Source organism: Tamandua tetradactyla, chromosome 8, assembly GCF_023851605.1.
Source record: "Tamandua tetradactyla isolate mTamTet1 chromosome 8, mTamTet1.pri, whole genome shotgun sequence".
In the NCBI taxonomy this organism is placed as follows: domain Eukaryota; kingdom Metazoa; phylum Chordata; class Mammalia; order Pilosa; family Myrmecophagidae; genus Tamandua; species Tamandua tetradactyla.
Genome location: NC_135334.1, coordinates 94,661,718 through 94,687,981, shown reverse-complemented (window position 1 = coordinate 94,687,981; position 26,264 = coordinate 94,661,718). Strand labels below are relative to the sequence as shown.

Genomic DNA, 26,264 nt, shown 5'->3' with positions numbered 1-26,264 from the left:
GAGATCTTGTTAAGAGAAAACTTTCAAAAGATACTTCCTTTTTCAGTTCAAGTAAAATAACCCACTATGCTTCAAACCATGAGAAAATGTATTTATAGTTTACTGTCTTTCTCTCACTGCATCCAGCATAACAGGCATAGAAAGTACACAATAAATAAATACTTGCTATAAATATCTATGAATTTGTAAGCTGATATTTTTCCATTGCATCTACATATTTAGGTTGCAAAACATTTTAAAAGACTCATATTTGTGTTTCAAATGTAGAGTTTAATTTTAGTATTATTTTTAGTCATTCATTCACTAAATTATTTACTGGGCACCTAATACAAGCAAGAACTGTGTGAAAGCACAGGGACTACAAAGATGAAAAAGACATGTTTGTGCTAAGAAACCGCTCACAATCTAATGGGAGAGTTGGGTACATAAATAAGGTACACCATATTAGGAGCTCTGACACTGGTATTATAATCACACTCAATGTTAATATTAAAGAACTAATAGTATGAAGTGAGGAAGATATGCATATGGACTGTCATAATTATAAATACAATATTATAATTCAGTAGAACATTAAGGATAAACAAAGCATTTGGAAAACTTACTGAGTAGCTTTTACAATGTCACAGTTACTAGAATCCTCTATAAGAGGAAGAGCTTCTCTCGCCTTTGCAAGTTCTTTGTTTTCATGAGTACAAATGCCATGCTGACCAAATCCTGGAGTATGGGGGCCATGGCTGTGATTCCTGCACTGAAGAGTAAGAATAATTTGACAAAGAATTAAGAGAATTAGTGTCACATTCAATTATATAATGAAGCATTTGCTACTACCAACAATATCCACATTAATGAATTGGAATCTCTGTTGAATCTTAGAGGTATACTCTAGGGAAGATTTTCTTCATCATAATCCTATTCACTAGAAAAGATGCTTACTATTAGAAAATTCTCAATTACATACTTTGTCATAAAACAAAAGCTCATCAGAAAAGGACCACAAAGGGAACTTGTTACTTGTAGTAGGTAGAGGGTCATGACTATTCACATGGTAAGGTCACCAAGCCCCTGCTTTGGGAATTGGGTAGACATATCTTAAGGAGACACTCTGTCTCCCCCCAACACACACACACACACACACACACACACAACGAATCACACTCTTGTATAATCTCTTCCTCATGAGTGACATTGAGCCTGTAACTTCTAGCCAGCTGTATAGGATATAAGGGTGATGGGATTACCACTCTCATGATTTCATTATATAACACTATCTTAGCAAAACAGGTGAAAATATATTCCCGCTGGCCTTGATGAAGTAACCTGCTATGATATGAATGGGCCAGTCAGAAGATCAGAAGGACCTCAATCTACAACTGCAAGGAGCTAAATTTTGTCAATAACCATATAAACTTGGAAAGGACACTGAGCTCCAGAAAGAAAAACAGCCTGATTGACACCTTGATTGTAATCTTTTGAGACTCTGAGCAGATGACCCAGATAAGCCATAGCTGGATTCCAAACAGAAACAATGAGATAATAAATGGATGTTGTTTTAAGCCATTAAATTTATAGTAATTTGTTATACAATAGATAGCTACTACAGAACTGACTACAGGGTTTAGTGAGGATAAAAGGACTACTACCAAGGTACTCCCATTAGCTCAATCAACAAATGCTACATTCAGATCACCCATTAGAAAAAGCAGCAAATGGCAAGCTAAAAAAAAACTTCTTTAAAGAAAGTCTTGATATGTCAGATTCAAACCAATTTGAGAATTTCTGATCTCAAACATAGAACCTGGATCTTAGCAAAGATGCTATACAGAATTCTCTATCCTTTTGTGATTTTTTTTAAAGGATAGAGAATCTCACAGCAGTTTTAATTTGTATTTCCCTAATTACTAATGAAGTTGAGTATTTTTTTCATGTTTATCAATCATTTGGATTTCCTCTTTTGTAAAGTACATGTTTAAGCAATTTGTTCAGTTTTCACTGAACTTCTGTCTTTCTTATTGAATGGTAGCCTTTGTATGCTCTGGATATCAGTTCATTGTTGATTATATGTTGGTTATAAAATGAAATGGAACCTTCTGCTTCTGTACATGATGGAATAAATAAGGATTAGACTTAACCTCTTGCTGTAAAGAATTAGAAAACTGGACAAAATATAGGAACCAGTTGCATTCAGACTTTGGACAATAGGAAGGGCAGGACTATGATCCTTGAGAAAGGGAAAAAAATCAAGGTAGGCCCTAGCAATTTCTAAATCATGGGAACTGGGAGGAAAACCCAAAAATAACTTGGCAGTCTTGCTAAGTTGAAAAGGTGGAAACAGCAGACTGAAGTGACTGGAAGCTGTGGGCAGATTTCAAGAAAGAAACGAGAAGCAAGAAAAATATGGCCAAAAATTCACATAGGGGACCCTTTGAATCTTTGCTGACTTCTAGGCCATCCATATATACAATGAAACTCTACAAGGCTGGGCAAAAAACTGATTGGGGTACTTGTAAGCTGAACAATAACAGTGCTTACACATAGCAACCAAAGTGGAGAGAGAGTCTTGAGTGACCTTCCAGGTTATTCAATGGAAAAATCAGAGGTGGTACATCTTAGTAGTAAAGCCAAATTTTACCTGAAAACCAGTCTAAAAACATTCTAGCAAAGCTTAAAATCAGGCCTCAAAGGAATCAAGCTGAGTAGCAAGTAACGTAACCGCCTGCCTAAACAAAACCCAAAACTCTGTAAAGAAAGGCAACAAATGCTAGATAATCAACAACACAGTATCACAATGCCCGAGCAAATCTTGCTAAATATGCAAAGAAGCAAGCAAAGGTGACCCACAACCAGAAGAAAAATCAATCAGAAGAAACAGACTCTAAAATGACAGGGATGTTAGAGCTAGCAGAAAAACAAATTAACAGCTATTATAACTATGTACAAGTATTTAAAGGAAAATATGAACATTATGAACAGAGAACCAGAACATATAAAAAAGATCCAAGACCCAATCAGAACATCTATCAATAGAAAGCGATATCCGAAATGAAAATTATACCAAGGAGATTAATGCCAAATTAGTATAGAATAAAAGATCACTGAATTTGCAGACACAGTAAGGAAAACTATATAAAATGAAACACAGAGGGAAAAGACTGAAAAAATAATAACGAACAAAGCATCAGTGACATGTGGAATAATATAAAATAGTCTATATATGTGCAATTGGTATGCCAGACGAGTGGATTAAGAATCTTAAAAAATTGAAGAAATAATAGCCAAAAATCTTCCAAACTGGGGGAAAATTATAAATACACAGATCATAATAAATGCAACAAACCCCAACTAGGAGAAACCACAAAATCCTACATCAAGGCAGAGCATAATCAAATCTCTAAAACCAACGATAAAGAGAAATCTAAAAAGTATCCAGAAAAGACATGTTCAAAGAAACAAAAATAATGAACTCAAGATTTTTTTCAGAAACAATGCAAGTCTGAAGACAATAGCACAATATTTTTAAAGAACTGAAAGAAAAAAGCATAAACTCAGAAAAAAACTGCAAAAATATTCTTCAAAGTTAAAGATAAAGAAAAAACTTTCAGACAAACAAATGTTGAGAAAATTGCCAGCAGACCTACGTTACAAGAAACAATTAAAGAAGTTTTTCAGGCTAAAGAAAATAATACAGATAGAATTATGGATCTACACAAAGGAATAAAGAGTGCCAGAAATGATAAATATGTGGGTTAATATAATAGATATGTTCTCATTTTTTTATTTTCTTGATGTTAGCAAGAAAATGGAGGTATACTGTTTTAAGAACTGCTGTAAAAACAGTATTTGAGGGCAGACTGTGATAACTTAAAGATGCCTAATGTTAATACAAGAGCAACTAATAAGTAAATAAAACAAGGAGGTATAAGTGCTAAAAGATTAAAAGAATAAAAACTTAAAAATATTCAGTCAATACAAAAGAAAGCTGGAAAACTAGAAAAATGAACAAAGACCAGAAAAGAAAGGGAAAAAATACCAAGATGATATATTTACGAGTGACATTGACAATTACTTGAATTTTCTTTTCTTTTTTTTTTAACATGGGCAGGCACCGGGAAATGAACCTAGATCTCCGGCATGGCAGGCGAGAACTCTGCCTGCTGAGCCACCAAGGCCCTTAACAATTATTTTAAATGCAAATGTTCTCAAACATCCCAAACGAAAGACAGAAATTGTTAGATTGGATTAAAATAAAAATTATAAACTGTCTACAAGAAACACATTTCAAATATAAAGACACAAAGGGGTTAAATGGAAAAGGATGGAAAAAGATATATCATGCAAAAAAGTAAGTATATAGAAGGCACAATGGCTATATTAACAGCAGACAAGTCAGCAGCAGACGAAATATTATCAGATTTAAAGAACATTTCGTAATGTTAAAGAACAATTCATTAAGAAGACATAATAATACTAAATGTATGTTCACTCAATAAGAGCTTTAAAATTCATGAAATGAAAACTAATGGAACTGAAAAGAGAAACGGATTCATGATGACAGTTGGTGATTGCAAAACTTCTCTCAGTAACTGATAGAAAACTGATAAGAGTAAACAGAAAATCACATAGGATAGAGAAGATGGGAAGATAAGACAGAGAAAAAGAGATAATGGAAGGTATTATGTGATAAATGGCAAAAACAGGTGGTAGAGACTGGAGAACATGTGAAACTTTCTCATACCACGTTATTTCTTGCCTAACTTTAAATTAAAGTAAAACCTAAAGATAAATACATAAACCCAAAGCATGTATCAAAGTCAAAGATCTCCAAAGCAGAGCAAGTGCACTCAAAAGCATATATGAAGTGACTCATTAGGTAATGGGACAAAACGTTAAAGCATTTGTTATAATGGCTTATCGTTTTTAAAAAAAACGGCAATTCATTAGTTTTTTTTTTAAGACTTACTCATTTTTTAACACTGACAACTTTATTTGATCTGTTCATAAATCAGGACACTTATATTCTGCTCATAAGGTAACTTGAGGCAGAAAAAAGTTCCACAATTGGGAGGTGGTGACAGTGAGACATTCAGCACATTAAGTAATTTATAAATTATGTTATCATTTTAACTTAATTACCCCTCTCAAAGTGAACAAGTGGCTTAAACTGATTCCTACCAAGAAGTCATGAATTTAAACAATAACAAAGGCACAAGCAAACAAGAAAAGGGCAGAAATAATATTTCTATTTGTAGCAAGAGCTCTAATCTGATCAGAAAGAAAGTTAGACCCACTCCAAAAAAAAATTCTAAATTACCAAAAAGGCCAGTTTGAAATATATTTGGGTTCACTATTTTTAATTGAAAACCTTGCCCTAAGGACATATTGAGCTACTCACACAAATATAATTTAGAAACATATTCTTAAATCTTAACATGGCCCTGACTTCCAGTAAGGTGGCGGAATAGGATAGGCTGAGATCATCCCTGCTCCAAGGAACAACTAGAGAAATGAAAGAAAAATGACCAGGACAGCAGTTTCAGAGTGCAAGGACCTGAGAGACTCTTCTACACTATATAGGGAGGTCCTGGATGAAAAATCTGAGGAATTGAGATGCAAAGAACAGGGTAATGGGCTCCATCAGTACTCTCCTGGAGACAAGAGGCCACACCCAGGAAAGTGCCTGCCCTTACAGCCCCCTTAACTCCACAGCCTGGAGCTCCCTTGGGGATATGGAAGCCTTTCTTTCCCTGCTCACAGAGACCATCTGGCTAGTACACAGAGCCTACTGCCCCGCTTCGAATACAGAGGCCCAGAGCCCTCAGAAGTGCACAAACAGGAGGTGGGGATGAGGAAGCAAGCCACACTGCACCTCTAACACCGGCACCTGGCACCCACATAAGCACCCTCCCCACACCATCCCCTGCCCCCACACAAACTGTGCCCTGACCAACACCATACTCTGCCCCCACCCCATGCACTGACCCCACACCACTTCCCACAACAGCCCTGCAGTCCACTCAGTGCTGCATCCTGTCCCCACCCTGTACCCCAGCCACCACGCCCCCACACTTCCATGCTGCAACCCTTGGCCCGCACCACACCGTGCCACACCTAGCTGGCAGGCATTTCCAGGAGGGCTGTGGACAGGGTCAACTAACATACCCAGTCCCACAACCCTAGGTCATTTCAAGTGGGAATCTGGAGGCCACCAGTCCCATCAGATCCACAAGCTGAATCTTTGCTGAAGTGCACACTGCCCAACCCCCAGTCCCAGGATTGGTGGCTTTAGGCATGCACCAGAACAACTAGACTGGTGGAGCTGCACAGGGTCTCCATCCAGCTCACACTGCTGCTGCAATCAGGGAGAGGTGGACCAGAGGGGGAAAGGAGGCCCAATAGCACCATCTGCTGGGAAGAAACAGAACATGCTGATTGGCAAACTACCTATCCATCTAGTTTCGAACAGGCCCTCAACAAGGGCTGCATCTCCTACATGAGGTCTGAGCCTTGGTTTGGGGGGAATTACTGACAAACCAAGTGCAAAAGGAGACCTTCAACACAAATCCAAGCAAATACAAAAGCTGAGATAACTGAAGGAAATCAACTTCCAAAATAACCCTATTAAGATAATCAAATGCCTTAAAGCCAAAAGGAAATCACAAAGCAGCATATGAAGATGCAGGCAGATATAGTCAGACAAATGACCAAATTAAAACATCAAAGAGCACAGACTCTGGGACAACTAATCAGAGACGGTCATACAACTCTCCTAAATAACTTCAATGGGTTGGTTAATGACATAAAAAAGAAAACACTAGAAGAGCATAAAGAAGAATTTGAAAGAATTAATAGGAAACAGCAGATATCACAGAGATGAGAGATACTGTAGGAAAAATTAAAAGTATACTAGAGACACATAAGAGCACATTTGAAGAGGCACAAGAAAGAATATGTGAACTAGAGAACAGGACAACTGAATTCAAATGCACAAAAGAACAAATGGCAAAAAAGACAGAAAATTTTGAATTGGATCTTAGGGAAATGATGGACAATATGAAGCACACAAATGTAAGAAGCATTGGTGTCCCATAAGGAAAAGAGAAGAGTAAAGGGCCAGGAAGATTAGAAACTTCCGAACCCTTACAAAAGTCATAAATACGCAAGTCAAAGAAGCCCAATGAATCCCAAATAGATAAATTCAAATTGGCCTACTCCAAGACAAATACTAATCAGTCAGTCAAATGTTGATGAGAAGCGGAAAGTCCTGAAAGTGACAGGAGAAAAGCAACTCACCACATACAAGGGAAACTACATATGACTGAGTCTGGACTACTCAACAGGCACTTTGGAGGCAAGAAGGCAGTGGGAGGATATATTTAAGATCCTGAAAGAGAAAGACTTCCAGCCAAGAAAACTTCATCCAACTAAATTGTCCTTCAAAAATGAGAGTGAGATTAAAATGTTCACAGAAAGACAAAGGCTGAGAGAATCTGTCAACAAGAGACCAGCTCTACAAGAAATACTAAAGGAGACTTCCGGGTCAAGATGGTGGCTTAACAACGTGTACATTTTAGTTCGTCCTCCAGAACAGCTACTAAATAACCAGAAACAGTACAGAACAGCTCCCGGAGCCACGTCAGTGACCAAACACACAGCGTACCCCAGTCTGGACCAGCTGGACAGGTTGCGAGGACCCCCCAGAACCGTGAGTTCCCAAAGCTGCGGCGGCCAGCACTCCTCCCCCACAGGCCACTTCCCAGAGGGGAAAGGAAAGGACTTTACCAGCAGCAGGGACTGGGCACAATCAAACACCAATTGTGGAACTAATTAACAAATTCTGACTACTAAAAATAGGCCCCCAGCTTAGGTGAACCTGATCAAAGCAGAGGTTGCTCATTTTTGCCCCAGCGCCAAGGGGGCAGGACTGACAGAAAAAGGGGGGCAAAAAAAGAAGGAAACAGAGGTTTTTGTGGCTGTGTATCTACAAAGGCTTGACTGCCTCTGGATACAGCAGCAGGACTTTTCAGGCTGCAACTGCCCCAGGCACAGGCAGAAGTGAGCTCTTTGGGGGGCTTATCTGGAGCTTGTGCCTTCCCCAGGGGAGGGGTGAAGCACCACCCAGGTGGAATCCCTCCATCAAGGAATTCAGACACCAGGGCTTGGTAATTTGAAGCCATTAAAACCAGCCTACAACCTCTCCTCTGTCTCCACCACGCCCCCAGCAGGAAGAGTCTGCCGAAGTTAAAGGTACTGCATCATCTTATGCTGGTGGGACCTGCAGTCAGACATGCGCCACATACTGGGCAGGATAAGAAAAACAGAGTCCAGATACTTCACAGGAAAGTCTTTCAACCTGCTGGGTCTCACCCTCAGGGAAAACTGACGCAGGTGACTCTTTCCTCCTGATAGGAGGCCAGTTTGATCTGGGAAAATCTGGCTGGGGTCTATAATATCTAAATAGACCCTCCTAAGTGTGTGTGGGGGGAAGGTACCACACAAGCAGGGCAAGAAACAAGAAAACAAGAACTGAAAAATTCTCCTCTGTTAAACAAAACTTAAGCTAAAGGTCCAGATAAAGCTGAACGGAATGTCAAAGAACAGATAGACAACAAATTCATCCAGCAAGAAAACCCTAGATAAAAGAAGTGAAAGCAATCTCCAGAATAAACTAATTAAGGTAATTAAATGCCTAGACTCCAGCAAAAAATAACAAATCACACTAGGAAAATCGAAGGTATGACCCAGTCAAAGGAACAAACCAACAATTCAAATGACATACAGGAGGTGAAACAATTAATTCAGAATGTACGAACAGACATGGAAAACCTCGTCAAAAACCAAATCAATGAATTGAGGGAGGATATAAAGAAGGCAAGGGAAGAACAAAAAGAAGAAACTGAAAGTCTGAAAAAACAAATCACAGAACTTATGGAATGAAAGACACAGTAGAAGAGATGAAAAAAACAATGGAAACCTACAATGGTAGATTTCGAGAGACAGAACATAGGATTTCTGAACTGGAGGACAGAACATCTGAAATCCAACAAGAAACAGAAACTATAGGAAAAAGAATGGAAAAATATAAGCAGGGACCCAGGGAATTGAAAGACAATATGAAGCGCACGAATATACGTGTTGTGGGTGTCCCAGAAGGAGACGAGAAGGGAAAAGGAGGAGAAAAACTAATGGAGGAAATTATCACTGAAAATTTCCCAACTCTTATGAAAGACTTAAAATTACAGATCCAAGAAGTGCAGCATACCCCAAAAAGAACAGATCCAAATAGACATACTCCAAGACATTTAATAATCAGAATGTCAGAGGTCAAAGAGAAAGAGAGGATCTTGAAAGCAGCAAGAGAAAAGCAATCCATCACATACAAGGGAAGCCCAATAAGACTACGCACCGATCTCTCAGCAGAAACCATGGAGACGAGAAGACAGTGGGATAATATATTTAAATTATTAAAAGACAAAAACTGCCAACCAAGAATTCTATATCCAGCAAAACTGTCCTTCAAAAATGAGGGAGAAATTAAAACATTTTCAGACAAAAAATCACTGAGAGAATTTGTGACCAAGAGACCAGCTCTGCAAGAAATACTAAAGGGAACACCAGAGACAGATACGAAGACAGAAAAGAGAGGTGTGGAGAAGAGTGTAGAAAGGAAGACTATGAGTAAAGGTTAAAAGAACGAAAATTAGATATGGCATATAAAATCCAGAAGGCAAAATAGTAGAAGAAAGTACTACCCATGCAGTAATAACACTGAATGTTAATGGATTAAACTCTCCAATCAAAAGACATAGTCTGGCAGAATGGATTAAAAAACAGGACCCATCTATATGCTGTCTCTACTCAAAGGACATGAGGCCAAGGACACAAATGGACATTTACACACCAATGTTTACAGCAGCATTATTAACAATTACCAAGAGATGGAAACAGCCAAAATGTCCATCAACAGACAGTCAGCTAAACAAACTGTGACATTTACATAAGATGGAATATTATGCAGCTGTAAGACAGAATAAAGTTATGAAGTATGTAACAACATGAATGGACCCAAAGGACATTATGCTGAGTGTGATTAGCCAGAAACAAAAGGACAAATACTGTATGGTCTCACTGATATGAACTGACATTAGTGAATAAATTTGGAATATTTCATTGGTAACAGAGACCATCAGGAGATAGAAATAGGGTAAGATATTGGGTTTGGAGCTGAAGAGATACAGATTGTACAACAGGACTGAATATAAAAACTCAGAAATGGACAGTACAATATTACCTAACTGTAATACAATTATGTTAAAACACTGAATATGAGAATGATAGAGGGAGGAAGGCTGGGGCATAAATGAAGTTACAAAGAAAGATAGACAATAAAGATTGAGATGGTGTAATCTAGGAACGCCTAGAGTGAATAATAATAGTGACTAAATGTACAAATTTTAAAAATGTTTTTGCATGAGGAAGAACAAAAGAATGTCATTACTGCAGTGTGCTGAAAATAGATGGTACGTAATATTTAAAAATTTCAACTAATGTGTGAGACTAAAGCAAAAAAATGTTTATTTGGTACAAATCTACACTTTGACTAGTGCATCTCCTAATATAACTTATGTAGATAGTTGACTGAACCTTAAGTACATGGAACTTTGTATAGGACATGAGATTTTGTTGGTTTGTCCAGGTGATGCCCTGATGAATCCCAGAGTGATTTGATCAGTGAGTGGAAAAGTATTTGCAAAGTCCCCTTCGGGGAATGGTGAGAATGGGGGAAAACTCAACTTCCCCAAGTTGAATTCTTGATATTCTCACAAGCAGTGCGGACAACCAGAGCTATAAGCTGAGCCCCCCGTCTTGGGGTTTGTTCATATGAAACTTAACCCCAGAGGGGATAGGTCAAGCCTACTTAAAATTAAGCCTAAGAGTCACCCCCAAGAGAACCTCTTTTTTTGCTCAGATGTGGCCTCTCTCTCCAGCCAACACAGCAAGCAGACTCACCACCCTCCCCCTGTCTACGTGGGACATGACTACCAGGGGTGTGGATCTTCCTGGCAGCGTGGGACAGAAATCCCAGAATGAGCTGAGATTCAGCATCAAGGGATTGAGAAAAACTCTAGAATGAGCTGAGACCCAGCATCAAGGGATTGAGAAAACCCTCTCAACCAAAAGGGGGAAGAGTGAAATGAGACAAAGTGTCAATGGCTGAGAGATTCCAAACAGAGTGGAGAGGTTATCCTGGAGGTTATTCTTATGCATTAAGTAGATATCACCCTGTTATCCAAGATGTAATGGAGAGGGTAGAGGGAACTGCCTGAAACTGTAGAGCTGTGTTCCAGTAGCCATGTTTCTTGAAGATGACTGTATAATGATACAGCTTTCACAATGTGACTGTGTGATTGTGAAAACCTTGTGTCTGATGCTCCTTTTATCTACCTTGTCAACAGATGAGAGGAACATATGGAATAAAAATAAATAATAGGGGGAACAAATGTTAAAATAGATTTAGTTTGAAATGCTAGTGATGATCAGTAAGGGGTACGGCCTGTAAAATTTTTTTTTTTCTGTTTGTTATATTTGTCTGTTGTCTTTTTATTTCTTTTTCTGAATTGATGCTAATGTTCTGGGAAATGATCATGATGATGAATATGCAACTATGTGATGATATTGTGAACTGCTGAGTGTATGTGTTGGGAATGTTTGTTTCTTGTAATTTTTTTTAATTAGTAAAAAATTTTTAAAAAAAAGAAATACTAAAAGAAATTCTCTTAGCAGAAGGAAAAAAAAAAAACAGGACAAGGAGGTCTGGAGGAGGGCACAGAATTAAGAGTACCAGTAAGGATAAATTAAGGGTAAAAAGAGAGAGCAGAAAGATTATATAGATCAGTCAAATAAAAATCAAAAATAAAAAATATTTTTTAATTCAAATAAAAAAATACCATAAGATGGTAGATTTGAGAAATGCCTTTACAGTAGTAACTCTGAATATTAATGGACTAAACTCACCATTTAAAAGATACAGATTGGCAGAATGGATTAAGAAATATGATCCATCTATATGCTGCTTACAAGAGTCTCATCTTAGACCCAAGGATAAAAATAGGCTGAAAGCAAAGAGGTGGAAAAAGATGCTCCATGTAAGCTATAACCAAAAGAAGGCAGGGATAGCTATACTAATATCAGACAAAAGACACTTTAAATGTAAAGATGTCATAAGAAACAAGAAAGACACCACACGTTAATAAAGGACAATTCACCAAGAAGAAATAACTATCAAAAATGCATACACTCCCAATCAAGGTGCTCCAAAGTGCATGACGCAAACATTGGCAAAACTGAAGGGAGCAACAGACAATAACAACACTATTACTGTTTTGACAATAATAGTGGGAGACTTCAATACGGCACTCTCCTCAATAGACAGAACAACCAGACAGAGGATCAACAAGGAAATAGTGAACTTAAACCAGCCGGTAAATGAATTAGACCTAACGGACATACATAAATCACTATACCCTAAAACACCAGGATATACATTCTTCTCCAGTGCTCATAGAACATTCTCCAGGATAGATCATATTTTGGGACACAAAACAGGTCTTCATAAAAAATTATTCAAAGAACTTTCTCTGATCACAACAGAATGAAGCTGGAAATCAATAACTACCAAAGAATGAGAGCTTTCACAAATACATGGAGATTAAATTACACACTCTTAAACAGTGAGTCAAAGAAGAAATTGCCAGAGAAATAGGTAACTATTTAGAGATCAGTGAAAATGAGAAAACAACACATCTTGACTTATAGGATGCGGCAAAGATAGAGCTGAGAGGGAAATTTATTGCCCTAAATGCCTATATTAAAAAAAGAAGAGTGAGCAAAAATCGGGAACTTAATGGCTCACCTGGAGGAAACAGAAAAAGAATAGCAAACTAACCTCAAATCAAATAGAAGAGAACTAACAAAGATTAAAGCAGAAATAAATGAATTGGAAAACAAAACAAAACAAAAAAAAACCCAGAAAGAATTAATAAAACCAAAAATTGATTATTTGAGGAAATCAAAAAAATTGATGGCCCCCTAGCTAGACTGTCAAAGAAAAAAAGAGAGAAGATGCAAATTGTGCTGGTTTGAAACTATTATGTACCCCAGAAAAGGCATGTTTTAATCCTGACCCAATCTTGTGGGGGCAGCTGTTTCTCTTCATTCTGATTCAATACTATAGGATGGAAACTTTTGATCATTTTATCTCCAAAGAGGAGCACCCATTTGTGGGTGTGGCCCTTTGATTAGATGAAGGTGTGACCCTACCCTTTCAAAGTAGGTCGTGATTAGTTTCCTAGAGTCCTTTAAAAGGGGAAACATTTTGAAGAACCCTCAGAGCAGATGCAGACACTTAATGAACAGTTGCTTCAGAGCTGACAGAGCCAACACCAGACCCCGATGTTTGCAGATGCAGGATCCAGCAGACTTTGCTACGTGTCTTCCCATGAGATGCTAAGCAAGCCAGAACACAGAGGTGTGTCCCAGAGGAGCTACGTGAAGGCCCACAGATGCCACAGGAAACAGAGGCTAAATGCAACAAAGCCCAGGAGCAAGAGACAAGCAGATGCCAGCCACATGCCTTCCCAGCTGAAAGAGACGTTCTGGACAGCATCAGCCTTTCTAGAGTGAAGGTAATCTGTTGTTTGGGCATGTTCCCAGCACTAGAAATGTAAACTTGTAACTTATTAAATTCACTTTTTAAAAGTCGTTCCATTTCTGGTATATTGCTTTCCGGCAACATTAGTAAACTAATACACAAATAAACAAAATAAAAAATGAGAGGATCATTACAATGGACCCTGAAGAGATTTAAAAAAAAATCATAAGAGGATACCATGAACTATACGCCAACAAACCAGACAACTTAGATGAAATGGACAAATTTCTAGAAACACACAAACAACCTACACTAACCAAGAGACAGAACATTTCAACAAACCAATCACAAGTAAAGAAATTCAATCAGTCATCAAAAATCTTCCTAAAAAGAAAAGCCCAGAGCCAGAAGGCTTCACAGGGGAATTTTGTCAGTTTATCAGACAGAAAGACCTAACACCAATCCTGCTGAAACTCTTCCAAAAAAACTGAAGAAACAGGAAGACTACTCAACTCATTCTATGTAGCTAACATCACTCTAATACCAAAACTGAGTAATGACGCTACAAGAAAGGAAAACTAAAGGCCAATCTCCCTAATGAATACAGATGCAACAATTCTCAACAAAATACTAGCAAATAGAATGCACCAACACATTAAAAGAATTATATGTCAGTCAAGTGGGGTTTATACCAACCATGCAAGGGTGATTCATCGTAAGAAAATCAACCAATGTAATATAGTACATTAACAATCAAATCAAAAGGGAAAAAAATCACATGATCATCTCAACTGAAGCGGAAACAGCATTCGACAAAATTCAACATCCTTTTCTGATAAAAAAACACTTCAAAAGGAAGAGATCAAAGGAAGCTTTCTCAATATAATAAAAGGCATATATGAAAAACCCACAGTCAGCATCATACTCAACAGGGAGAGACTAAAAGCCTTCCCCCTAAGATTAGGAATGAGACAAGGATGCTCTCTGTCACTACTATTATTGAATATTTTACTAGCAGTTCTAGCTAGAGCAATCAGATAGGAAAAAGAAATAAAGACATCCAAATCAGAAAGAAGGAAGTAAAACTTTCATTATTTGAAATGATGTGTTCATATACTTAGAAAACCCTAAGAAATCTGACAAAGCTTTTTGAGCTAATGGACATTTTCAGCAAAGTGGAGGGATATAAGATTAATGTGCAAAAAGCAATAATGTTTCTATACACAAGCAATGACTTAACTGAGAAGACAATTAAGGAAAACATTCCACTCAAAACAGCAACTAAAAAATCAAGTACCTAGGAATGAACTTAACTAGGGACCTAAAGGACTTGTACACAGAGAACTACATAATACTGTTAAAAGAAATCAAAGAAGATCTAAATAGGTGGAAAGACATTTCCCTGCTTATGGATAGGAAGGTTAAATGTAGTTAAGATGTCAATCCTACCCAAAATGATCTATAGATATGATGCAATACCAATCAAAATTTCAACAACCTACTTTGAAGACTCGGAAAAACTAGTTAAAAAATTCATCTGGAAGGGAAAGAGACCTTGAATAGCTAAAAATATCTTTAATAAGAACAAAGTGAGAGGGTTAACACTTCCTGATTTTAAAGCTTTAAAGAGATCCTTATCTTACCCCCATTCAAAAATTAACTGAAAGTGTATCAAAGACCTAAATATAAGAGCCAGTAACATAAAATTCCTAGGAGAAAATATAGGGAAACATCTTCAAGACCTCGTTAATAGAAGGTAGCTTCCTAAATTTGACACCCAAAGCACAAGCAATGAAATAAAAAAATTCTTAAATGGGAACTCTTCAAAATCAAAAGTGTCTGTGCCTCAAAAGACTTTATTAAAGAGTGAAGAGAGAAAAAAAAAGTGAAGGGACAAAACATGTGGAAATTATATATTGGATAAAGGTTTGATAACCTGTATACATAAAGTAATCACACAACTCAACAACAAAAGAACAAACAACCCAATTGTAAAATGGGCTAAAGGTATGATGACATTTTTCCATAGAGCAAATGCAGATGGCTAAAACGCAAATGAGGAGATGCTCATTTTCATTAGCTATAAGGGAAATGCAGATCAAGATTACAATGCGGTATCACCTCACACCTATAAGAATGGCTGCTATTAAACACACAGAAAACTACAAATGTTAGAGAGAATGTGGAGAAATTGGAACACTTATGCACTGCTGGTGGGACTGTATAATGGTACAGCCATTGCAGAAGATAGTTTGGAGGTTCCTTAGCAAACTATATACTGAATTGCCCTATGATCTGGTAATACCACTACTTGATATATACCCAGAAGAGCTGAAAGCAGTGACACAGACATTTACACACATTCATTTGCTATGAATAATGACGTTCATAGCAGCACTATTCACAATTGCCAAAAGATGGAAACAATCCAAGTGCCGGTCAACAGACAAGTGGATAAACAAAATGTGGCAAATACATACAATGGAATATTATGCAGCAGTAAGATGAAATGAGGTCCTGAAGCATATGACAACATGGGTGAAGCTGAGGACATAATGCTGAGTGAAATAAGCTGGACACAAAAGGATAGATACTGTATGATTTTGCTTTTATGACCTTGGTAATGGTACTCAGAGGCTTATAATATTGAATATAGGGGACCAAGAGATACACAAAAGTTAGAGAGGGGTAAAAGGTTAGCTAATGAGGTTGAACTTAAATGTAAGGGAATGGATATAAGTGAAGCCATTTCATTAGTGGGTTTATAAGTGATATTGCCATATTAAAGGTGAATGTAATTGATAGGGGTGTATCCCACCAATCAACACTACAAATATAAATAAGTTCTTGCATGAACTACTTCAAAGGTATGAATGTGTACAGTTAGTAATAGAGGCGTATAGGGGGAAAACTAATATTGCAGGCTGTTCTAGTTTGCTAGCTGCCGGAATGCAACACACCAGAGATGGATTGGCTTCTAATAAAAGGGGATTTATTTTGTTGGTTCTTCAGAGGAAAGGCAGCTAACTTTCCACTGAGGCTCTTTCTTATGTGGAAGGCACAGGATGGTCTCTGCTGGTCTTCTCTCCAGGCCCCTGGGTTCCAACAACTTTCCCCGGGGTGATTTCTTTCTCCATCTCCAAGGGCCTGGGCTGAGCTGCAAGTGCTGAGATGAGGAATGCCAAGCTGCTAGACTGCTACATTGCGTTCTCTCATTTAAGCACAAGCCAATTAAGTTAAACGTCACTCATTGCAGCAGACACGCCTCCTAGCCGACTGCGGATGTAATTAGCAACAGATGAGATTCACCTACCATTGGCTCATGTCCACAGCAACAGAACTAGGTGCTTTCACCTGGCCAAGTTGACAACTGAATCTAACTACCACATGTCCACCCCTTGTCAACTTGGCAGCTACTCACATCACCTTAAACAGGTGCAAAATATTCTCTTCTGGCTGTGGACCTGTGAATCTCAAAATAAGTCCGGTGCCAATATGCAAAGGAGGATAGTCAAAGGATACAGATTTTCATTTCCATAGGGAGAAATTGGAAAGAAGATCTGCAGGCAAACACCATTGGATTTCCAAGTCTGAAAGTCATTTATCCTTCGGCTGTAGAAAGCGGCAGTCCCACCCCTTCCAAGGGCCTATGCAGTGGCCGGCCTCTTTCCAAATCAACCTCGGGGAACATCGAGGAGACCACCTCTGGGCTCCACTCTCTCCAGGCATCAGGGCCACCCCTGGGCTCTCTGCCATTTCTGGGGCGCACGCTCAACCCCTCCACATGGTGGCAGCCAGGCTCTCCCAGTCCCCCAAGGAGCGTGCTACGCCTTTTCCAAGGCCCGAGGCTGCACAACTATTCCACTGCAATGAGAGGGGAGACTCATCCTCGCCCTTCAGGGTAAACTCACCCTCTCCACACATACAGGTGGGTCCACTCTCCTGGCCGAGGTTTCTTGGCTTCAGACCCGAACTTCCACGGTTCTCACTCTGCAAACTCCAATCTCTCCCTTTTGTGTCCTCCTTTGTCAAGATTGGCGGTGGTTCCATTTACACCAACAGTCTCTTCAAGCCCTCCAGGACTTCTCCATCAATCTCTTCACAGTTCCTCCAAAGTCTTCCCCTTAGCCATCCAAAACACAGTTCCAACAGATCTGGCATTTGCAAACCGCAGCAGCACCCCACTCTCCGGTACCAACTCTGCTCTAGTTTGCTAGCTGCCGGAATGCAACACACCAGAGATGGATTGGCTTCTAATAAAAGGGGATTTATTTTGTTGGTTCTTCAGAGGAAAGGCAGCTAACTTTCCACTGAGGCTCTTTCTTATGTGGAAGGCACAGGATGGTCTCTGCTGGTCTTCTCTCCAGGCCCCTGGGTTCCAACAACTTTCCCCGGGGTGATTTCTTTCTCCATCTCCAAGGGCCCGGGCTGAGCTGCAAGTGCTGAGATGAGGAATGCCAAGCTGCTAGACTGCTACATTGCGTTCTCTCATTTAAGCACAAGCCAATTAAGTTAAACGTCACTCATTGCAGCAGACACGCCTCCTAGCCGACTGCGGATGTAATTAGCAACAGATGAGATTCACCTACCATTGGCTCATGTCCACAGCAACAGAACTAGGTGCTTTCACCTGGCCAAGTTGACAACTGAATCTAACTACCACACAGGCTATGGACTATATTTAACAGGATGACATCAACTGTACCATAGCAATAATGGCAGGAGAAAGGTCAAAAGTTAAAGGGCGGTTTGGATTTTTCTTTTTGGTAAAGGTGTGTTTATGGTTATTTTTCTTTTTGGAACAATGTAAATTGTCTAAAATTGAGAGTGTTGATGATTGTACAACTAAGTGAGGATAACATGAAACATGGTTTGTTGACTGTGGACATTATACACGATGCCCAACAGGAGGAGGTGGCTGAAGAAGTAGAATGGTTAACTGTGGTGTATAAATATGATGGAATATAGTGCAGCTACAGAAAGAAACAAAGTCATAAGGCATGGAATGAGGTGAATGAACCCTGAGAACATTATGTGGTGCAAAACAAGCCAGAAACAAAAGAACAAATATCGTATGGTCTCATTTAGAAAATATTTTTAAGAAAATTGAGGCCTAGATTGTAAGCTCTTATAACAATCACACTTACTCCAGAGCTGTAAATGTTATATCTAGATTTTGAGAGGCTGTGCTATGTACGTATAACCTGGTTATGTTAGAACTTTGAGTACCTGTGTCACACCTAAGACTCAGAAGAGGAGTTCTGCAAGTCTGAAAGTCAGCATTGCCATATACAAGAACTGTTAAAGAAAATGAAAAAGACATAAAGCTTCCAATTGAGGTAAGAACGAAGCTGATCAGGTTGGGACTAAAGCAAATAAGAATACAGGGGTAAGGAGGACATTGTCTGTATTTTAGAACTTCACCTACTTTGAGACCAAAGGAAGAGAGGTTTATATCGTTCAAAACCTAAATTTTTTGTAGCACATAATCTAACTCAACCTGTCTGGACAGCTCACGTAAACAACCCAAACAGATGGAGCCCAGAATGGGAATGAGGATGGTAATTCTGTACAGCTTAATGTAAGGCCCAGATATATCCCAGAGTATGTTGAGCAGATAATTCAAAAATATTGGCAAGTCCCTTGAGGGATCGGACAAAAAGTAGAGAACTATAAAATCTTACCACTTAGGAAATCCCTGATACTGTCTAAAACATTAGGGACTCCCAAGTCAATAAGCCAAACCCTTGATCTTGAGGCTTGCTCTTGTGAAGCTTATTTATTTAGCGGAGAAGCTAAGCCTACCTATAGTTATGCCTAAGTTAACTTTTAGAGGATCTCTCTTGATCTGAGCATCATGCGTTGCTCAGATGTGGCCTCTCTCTCTAAGCCCAACTCTGCAAGTAAAATCATTACCCCCCCCCCCCCCCCCCCCCCCCCCCCCCCCCCCCCGCTACATGGGACATGGCATCCAGGAATGAAAGTCTCCCTGGCAATGTGGTACGTGACTCTGAGGGATGAGCCTGGCCCTGGCACCATGGGATCGACAATGCCTTCCTGACCAAAAGGGAGAAAAGAATTTTAACAAATAAGGTATCAGTGACTGAGAAAGTCAAGAGACTACTCTGGAGGCTACTCTTATGCAAGCTTTAGTTAGACACTGCTATTTACCATGGTTTGCCAAATACAACCAAAACCATTCCTGCCAACCCTACTGAAGAACCTAGGGCTCTATTTGAGATTCTACAAAAGTTCCATGCACTATGATTACTTTCTAGAAACCTACAACCTCCAGATGGGTTCCTAAGCCAGATAAATTCTGAAATCCAGAGAGGCCAGCCTCTCCAGAACATCAACTAGTTCCATCTCCCTATGCCATAGTATCAACAGCCCTTTTCAACATGAAAAAGGTAGAATGGGCATAGCCCAAATACCCCTAAAGATTGTGAGAAAGATCAGGAGAAGGTAGAGTTATAACAGAGAAGACAGGATTTAACAAATGAGTATGACTGCAGAATCACTATATTGATATTTCTTTTAGTCTCTAGTGTCTTGGAACAGCTAGAAGGAAACACCTAAAACTGTAGAACTGCAACTCATACCAAACTGTGAAATCTATTGAATAACTAATTATTGCAGTGTGCTTCGAAAATTATTGTTTTTTAAGTATGTTATTTTTCACAATAAAAATAAATAACATACACAAATAAATAAATAACATGCTCCTGACCATAGGAATTTGGAGACTGCCTCCTGTCCTCACGTTCCATTTTCAGAAAGGAGATGAAATTTTTATTTTCTTTTAATGAGAAGGAGCTAATGAAGGGTGAAGTCAGGAAAAGAAATAGGCAATTCCCCAACTCCAGAAGCAGGGAGAGTAGATTTCTGCCATTCCAGGATTCTCCCAACCTAATTCTCCTGATTGCACTGATGAAACCATGTCAACTAACCAAGACATTCCTGGAGTTGCTGCCACTGTCCTGGAAGTCTCTGCCAAGCACAGGACATATTCATCACTATCAATATTTAAATTTAAATGAGAAAAATGCCAATAAGTGGTGCCAAATTAAAGTCAATACCAGGATAATCTGGATTGTGCAGCTGGGCCCCAGAACACCCAGCCAGCTTGTAGTGCAGGCACCTTTTTATCATTCCATTAATCTCTCAATACATGATATTTTACAAAAATGACACTTTTGGATCCTACTTTTCACATTAGGATAGGGTTTTACTTACATATATAACGTTACAAGTTCAAAATTTGTGTACCTAGGAAATGTTCTTTAATCCTCATTCTACTGAAGGGTAGGACCTTTTGATTAGGTGGTTTTCATGGAGAAGTGTCTCCATCCATTCAAGGTGGGGTTGCTTACTGGAGTCCTTTAAGAGGAAATCATTTTTAGAAAAATTTCAGAGCCCACATAGCCAGAGATCTGTGGAAATGAAGAAAGATAATACCCCCAGGGAAACCTTTGAAATAAGAGGCCTGGAGAGAATGCTAGCAGATATTGCCACATGCCTTCCCAGCTGACAGAGAGGTCCAGAAGCCAAAGCCCCCAGCAGATGCCAGCCACATGCCTTCCCAGCTGACAGAGGTGTTCCACACAGCCTTTGTTGAGCGAAGGTAACCTCTTGTTGGTGCCTTAATTTGGACATTTTAAGAGCCTTAGAACTGTTAACTTGCAACTTAATAAATTCCCTTTTTAAAAGCCGTTCCATTTCCAGTATTGCATACCGGCAGCTTTAGCAAACCAAAACAGAGGGCATGATTGAAAAAGCTTGGAGACCACAGCTCTAACTTCATCTCCTTTGCTCTCTCCCAGAATTTTGTCCCAAGAACTACAGATGAGAATAAGCTGATCTGCTTTGTGCAACAGGTGAGGATGGAAGGGACAGCCACATAAAGACCTCTGTGCATAAGTGAAAACAATCATACATTCCCATCACAAAGATTAAAGCAAAGCTTACGTCATGGTACTATATCTTTCTCAGGTATTAATCTATATATTCTCAAGTTGTCTGTTTTGACCAAGTTGAAATGTAAACTCCTTGAGAACAAGGAACTTCTCAGAATTCACACTGTCTCCAAGGGGCTAATCATCTACAAACAAACATAAAAAGACCTGGGTTCAGTTCCAGGAGCGTGCCCATGCAAAATAAATAAACAAATAAATAAATAAATATAGGTTAAAAAAAGAAAAGGGTACCAAGAAAGAGAAATGAAGGCAGCTGAAAACCCTACTTCCCCGGGAGGGGATGGGGGTGGGGAAAGCTGAACAAGATATTATGAAAATAATATATGGATATATTTGTGGTGTTTTTTTACAACCTAACCCCCAAATTATTTGCTAGTCTTCCTATCAAGAGGTGGGGGGTCTATGTACCTTCCGCCTGAATCTGAGCTGAGACCGCTTTCCCAATAGAATATTTCAGAAGTGCTGCTGTGCAAGTTTGCAGGTCCATGACTTAGTATTAGAAGCTTCCTCTTCCTGTTTTTTAAGATGTGTGCTGGTGGAACCCAGCATTGTACAGAAGCACAAGCCACATATAGGTAAATAAGCTGAAAGTCAGCATTAATTGCTAGACATGTAAGTGAAGACGCCTCCAGATGATAACAACCCCAGCTGTCAAGTCCCTCCAGTTTAGGAGTCTTTCCAGCTAAGGTTTCAGACATGGTAGAGCAGAAACAAGCATAAGTTTAAAAACAGCTGTTTTACACCACCAAATTTTGTGGTGTTTTGTTACACAGCAATAGATAACAGACATGTAATATTTCCATGAATCAAATTATTTTTCTAAATAGTAAATAAGTACTATTTACTAATTACAGTGGGCATTAATTTTAGAGAAACCAAGGTCTAGAAAATCCTACTGGAATTCTGATGAGAGTCACTATCCTGTCAGGTTATCAAATAAAAAGAAAATAAAAGATAGCTGTTAAAATTCCTCATGACATTAGCAGAAATGCCAGAATTAACTTTTCAGGTTCATTCATTCAATAAATACCAACTGTTCCCAAAGGTGCTAGGCACTGTTAAAGATGCTAGGCATATAGCAGTGAAGAAAACAGATAAAAACCACTACTCTTATGGTACTTACATTCAGTGGAAGTAAGGCAATAAATAAGATAAATGTTAAATGGCATTAAATGCTGAGGACAAATATAAAGCTAGGAAGGAGGTAGTGATGATGGGGAAGGTTTGCAATTATAAACATGATGGTAGCGAATGCCTCACTGAAGTGACAGTTGTGTCAAGACTTTAAAGAGGTGGAGGAAAGAGCATTCTCTGCAGAGGGAACAGAAGGTGAAATGGCCCTGAAGCCAATGTAGCTGGAACTGATGGAGATGAGGGCAGAGAGAAAACTAGGAACCAAAGTACACAGGCAAATTCTGACAAAAATCCAGCAGCACCGGACTTGGAATCAGGAGAACCAAATTCAAAGTGAGCAGGAATATTTTTGTCTATTTTGTTCACTGATTTATCTTTTAGAATAGTGCCTAACACCCAGTACACTTAAAACATATTTGTTGAATGAGTATCATTTAGTAGCTTGCTTGACTTTTAACAAATGACTCCACTTTTTAAGCCTCAATTTTCTGATCTCTAAAAATCAGAATATTATTATTATAATTAGAATAGTATTAGAATAATCCCTCCCCACCTCACAGTAACCTAAGAAGGACCAAGTGGGAGAAGTATTTGCAATCATATATAGGTTAGCACCAAATATGGATAAAGTCTTCACATTATCATTGAAAAAATTAACAATAGTAATTATTATTAATAACAATGGCATCTCTGCATATCCTCCACACCCCTACCCCTCTAATTTCAACTTCCAAATCATTCTCACTCCACCTGTCACAGAATTCCCTCCAGCACAACGGGGTAAATTTTAAGCACTTGAAGGTCCTTGGAAATGGGTGGCAGCAATAAACCATAATAGTTACTCCTACCAGCTTTTCCTTGAGGCTCTCTGAGAAAAAAGAATGAGACATAGTCCCATGTGAAGATTCTCCACCCTTTGGTAAAATCCACTGTGCTTGCAAACTATTTTTTTTTTTCCTGTCTAAATGCAAGAGCACCTAATAAGAAGACCTTGGCACTTGCTCACATATCTTGTTCAAGATTCCTTAAACCTACAGCAGATTCTGTTGAAAGAAGGAAGGAAAAAGGGATGCATGAGGCACAGACTCTCAAAATTGGAAAAAAAGTTTTAAGACGCCAACTAATCCAATCATTCCTAATTCGCTTAAAATCCACTAGGGACAGAAAATCTACTACCTAATAAAGCAGCTGAACTGGAGACAGCTTCAGTTTTCTCACCTGTAAGTGGGGCTAAATATCTTCTCAAGGATGCTTCCATTATGGAATAAAATAATGTATATTAAAGCATGTGGCATATGCTAAGCACTCATTAAATTTTGGCTGAATCTGGCCAAAATTTATTTATTCAACAAATATTAAGTGAACGGTATTATTTGCCAGTCAGTACTCTAGGCGCTGGGAAACAGCCCTGAACAAAAAGTACAAAAATCTTGTTCTCTTGGAGCTTACATCTACCTCCTGTAACTTTGCCCTCTGGCCTGCTTCTGCCTTCCGGAACTATATAGATGGCTTCTAGTAATATCTCCCACACAGAATAGAGTCCTTAGGGATTCTGTAAATAGTCCCTTGCCACCCGCCTTTCTCTAGCCTAAATAAACTCCCTCAATTTTTTCAAGGTGGAAGCAAGGATGTGGGAACGAGAGCTAAAGCCGGCTGGGTGCGGAGAAGGCGGGTGCCAAGGTGCCTCAGCCAAAAACGGAATCAGGAGAACCACTCAGACTCCAGGTCAAGGTCAAGATGGGCTGGTCCAACTTAGGTGTATCACCTGACACCTCTCCCCACGACAGTCACCGTCCCCCTCCCCGGGGCCCACAGCGGTCCCTGTCAGCCACAGAGGGTACCGACCCCAGGGGGCGCCCTGACCGAGGGATGGAGGCTGGAGAGGCCGGTTAGGGCCCTCACTCTGGTCAGTCCTCGCTTTTTCTTCGCAATCGTCTCGGAGAGAATTCCCAGCCTCATTCTCAGTGTTTCCAGGCTCCCGCCAGTCCGGCCCAGACCCCTACACCTCCAGAGACCCCTCTCGGAACTGCCTCACACCCACGCCCTCCCTCTCCCCGCAGCCACATCCGCCCTCTGGGTCCCTCGCCTTGCCGCACTCACCTGCGAACCCAGCCCGGGCCCCTCCATGTTCCCCAAGGACCCGCAACGGCGGCGGCGACTCGGCAAAGGGGCGACAGGAGCCCGCCCGCCAGCCCGCCCCAGGCGCCGCGACTCCCACTTCCTGCTGGCTTCCGCGCCTCCACCGCCGCAGCCGCGCTCGCGCCCTGCGCCGTCAATCGGCCTCGGGAGAGCCAATCCCGCCCTCTCCTCGGCTGGGGGCGGGACTTTCGCGGCGCCTGGGCTGCGAACCGCCAGCCTGATGCCCCGGTCCCGGGCCCGCCCGGGTGTGCGCTTCCCAGCCCCACCCCTAGGCTGTGCGCCCCTCTCCTGGTGTTCACAGGGCCGCACAGGTACAGACTCAGGCTTTTAGTTCCATGTCAACCATCGTCTGTTTGAGAATAAATCTGAACATGGCTAATAGCTAGATGGCTTTGTAAGAGTCTCGTACTTAACCTCAGTTTCCTCATTTGTGAAATGGAGAAAACGATGGTGCCTACCTCATAGAATTTTCTGGAGGATTAAATGAGAAAAAGCAACTAAAGCCCCTCAGCCAATGCTTGACATATAATAAGGGATCAATAAATGTTGGCTATTAAAACATTTTCCACTATGTAATTCTATGATCTCGGGGCTCTGTTTCCTCAAGTAAAACAAAAAATATTTAAGTCCCACTGCTCAGGCTAGAGGGGGATCAGGCGAGAGTTTCCCATTTTCACCCCCTTGCCCTTTCGCGGGTTGCACTGAAGGAGCTGACATCTAAGGCTGTATCCGGCTCAAAAGTCGATGATTAAAACCCTAGAATGAGCTGAGAATTAATATCAAGAGACTGAGAGAACCTTCTCGACCAAAAGGGGGAAGAATAAAATGAGACAAAGTGTCAATGGCTGAGAGATTCCAAACTGAGTCCAAAGGTTATCCTGGAGGTTATTCTTACGCATTAAGTAGATATCACCTTGTTGTTCAAGATGTAGCGGAGAGGCTGGAGGGAACTGCCTGAAAATGTAGTGCTGTGTTCCAGTAGTCATGTTTCTTTATGATGGTTGAACAATGATATAGCTTTCACAATGAGACTCTGTGAATGTGAAAACCTTGTGTCTGATGCTCCTCTTAGCTACTATATCAACAGAAGAGTAGAACATATGGAATAAAAATAAATAATAGGGGGAACAAATGTTAAAATAAATTCAGTTTGAAATAGTGGTAAATGAAAGCGAGGGGTAAGAGGTATAGTACGTATAGTTTTTTTCTCTATTATCATTTTATTTCTTTTTCTGTTGTCTTTTTATCTCTTTTTCTAAATCGATGCAAATGTACTAAGAAATGATGAATATGCAACTATGTGATATTAAGAATTACTGATTATATATGTAGAATGGAATGATTTCTAAATGTTTTGTTTGTTAATT

At 39.7% G+C, this 26,264-nt stretch overlaps 1 protein-coding gene across 2 annotated transcripts in view; it reads right to left on the bottom strand.

The window, feature by feature from the left end:
• ZDHHC13 (zDHHC palmitoyltransferase 13) overlaps positions 1–24,995 on the bottom strand; it is a 79,839-nt gene extending 54,844 nt beyond the window's left edge. The window contains exons 1-2 of one of the 2 annotated variants that reach the window (XM_077114198.1): positions 24,859–24,995; positions 606–751 (exon numbers count right to left, since the gene is read on the bottom strand). In XM_077114198.1, coding sequence (XP_076970313.1) covers positions 606–751; positions 24,859–24,885 — 173 coding nt within the window. In that variant the 5' untranslated portion in view covers positions 24,886–24,995. The remainder of the gene's footprint in view (positions 1–605; positions 752–24,858) is intronic. The other variant, XM_077114200.1, reaches the window with a different exon arrangement.
• Between the last annotated feature and the right edge of the window lie 1,269 nt (positions 24,996–26,264).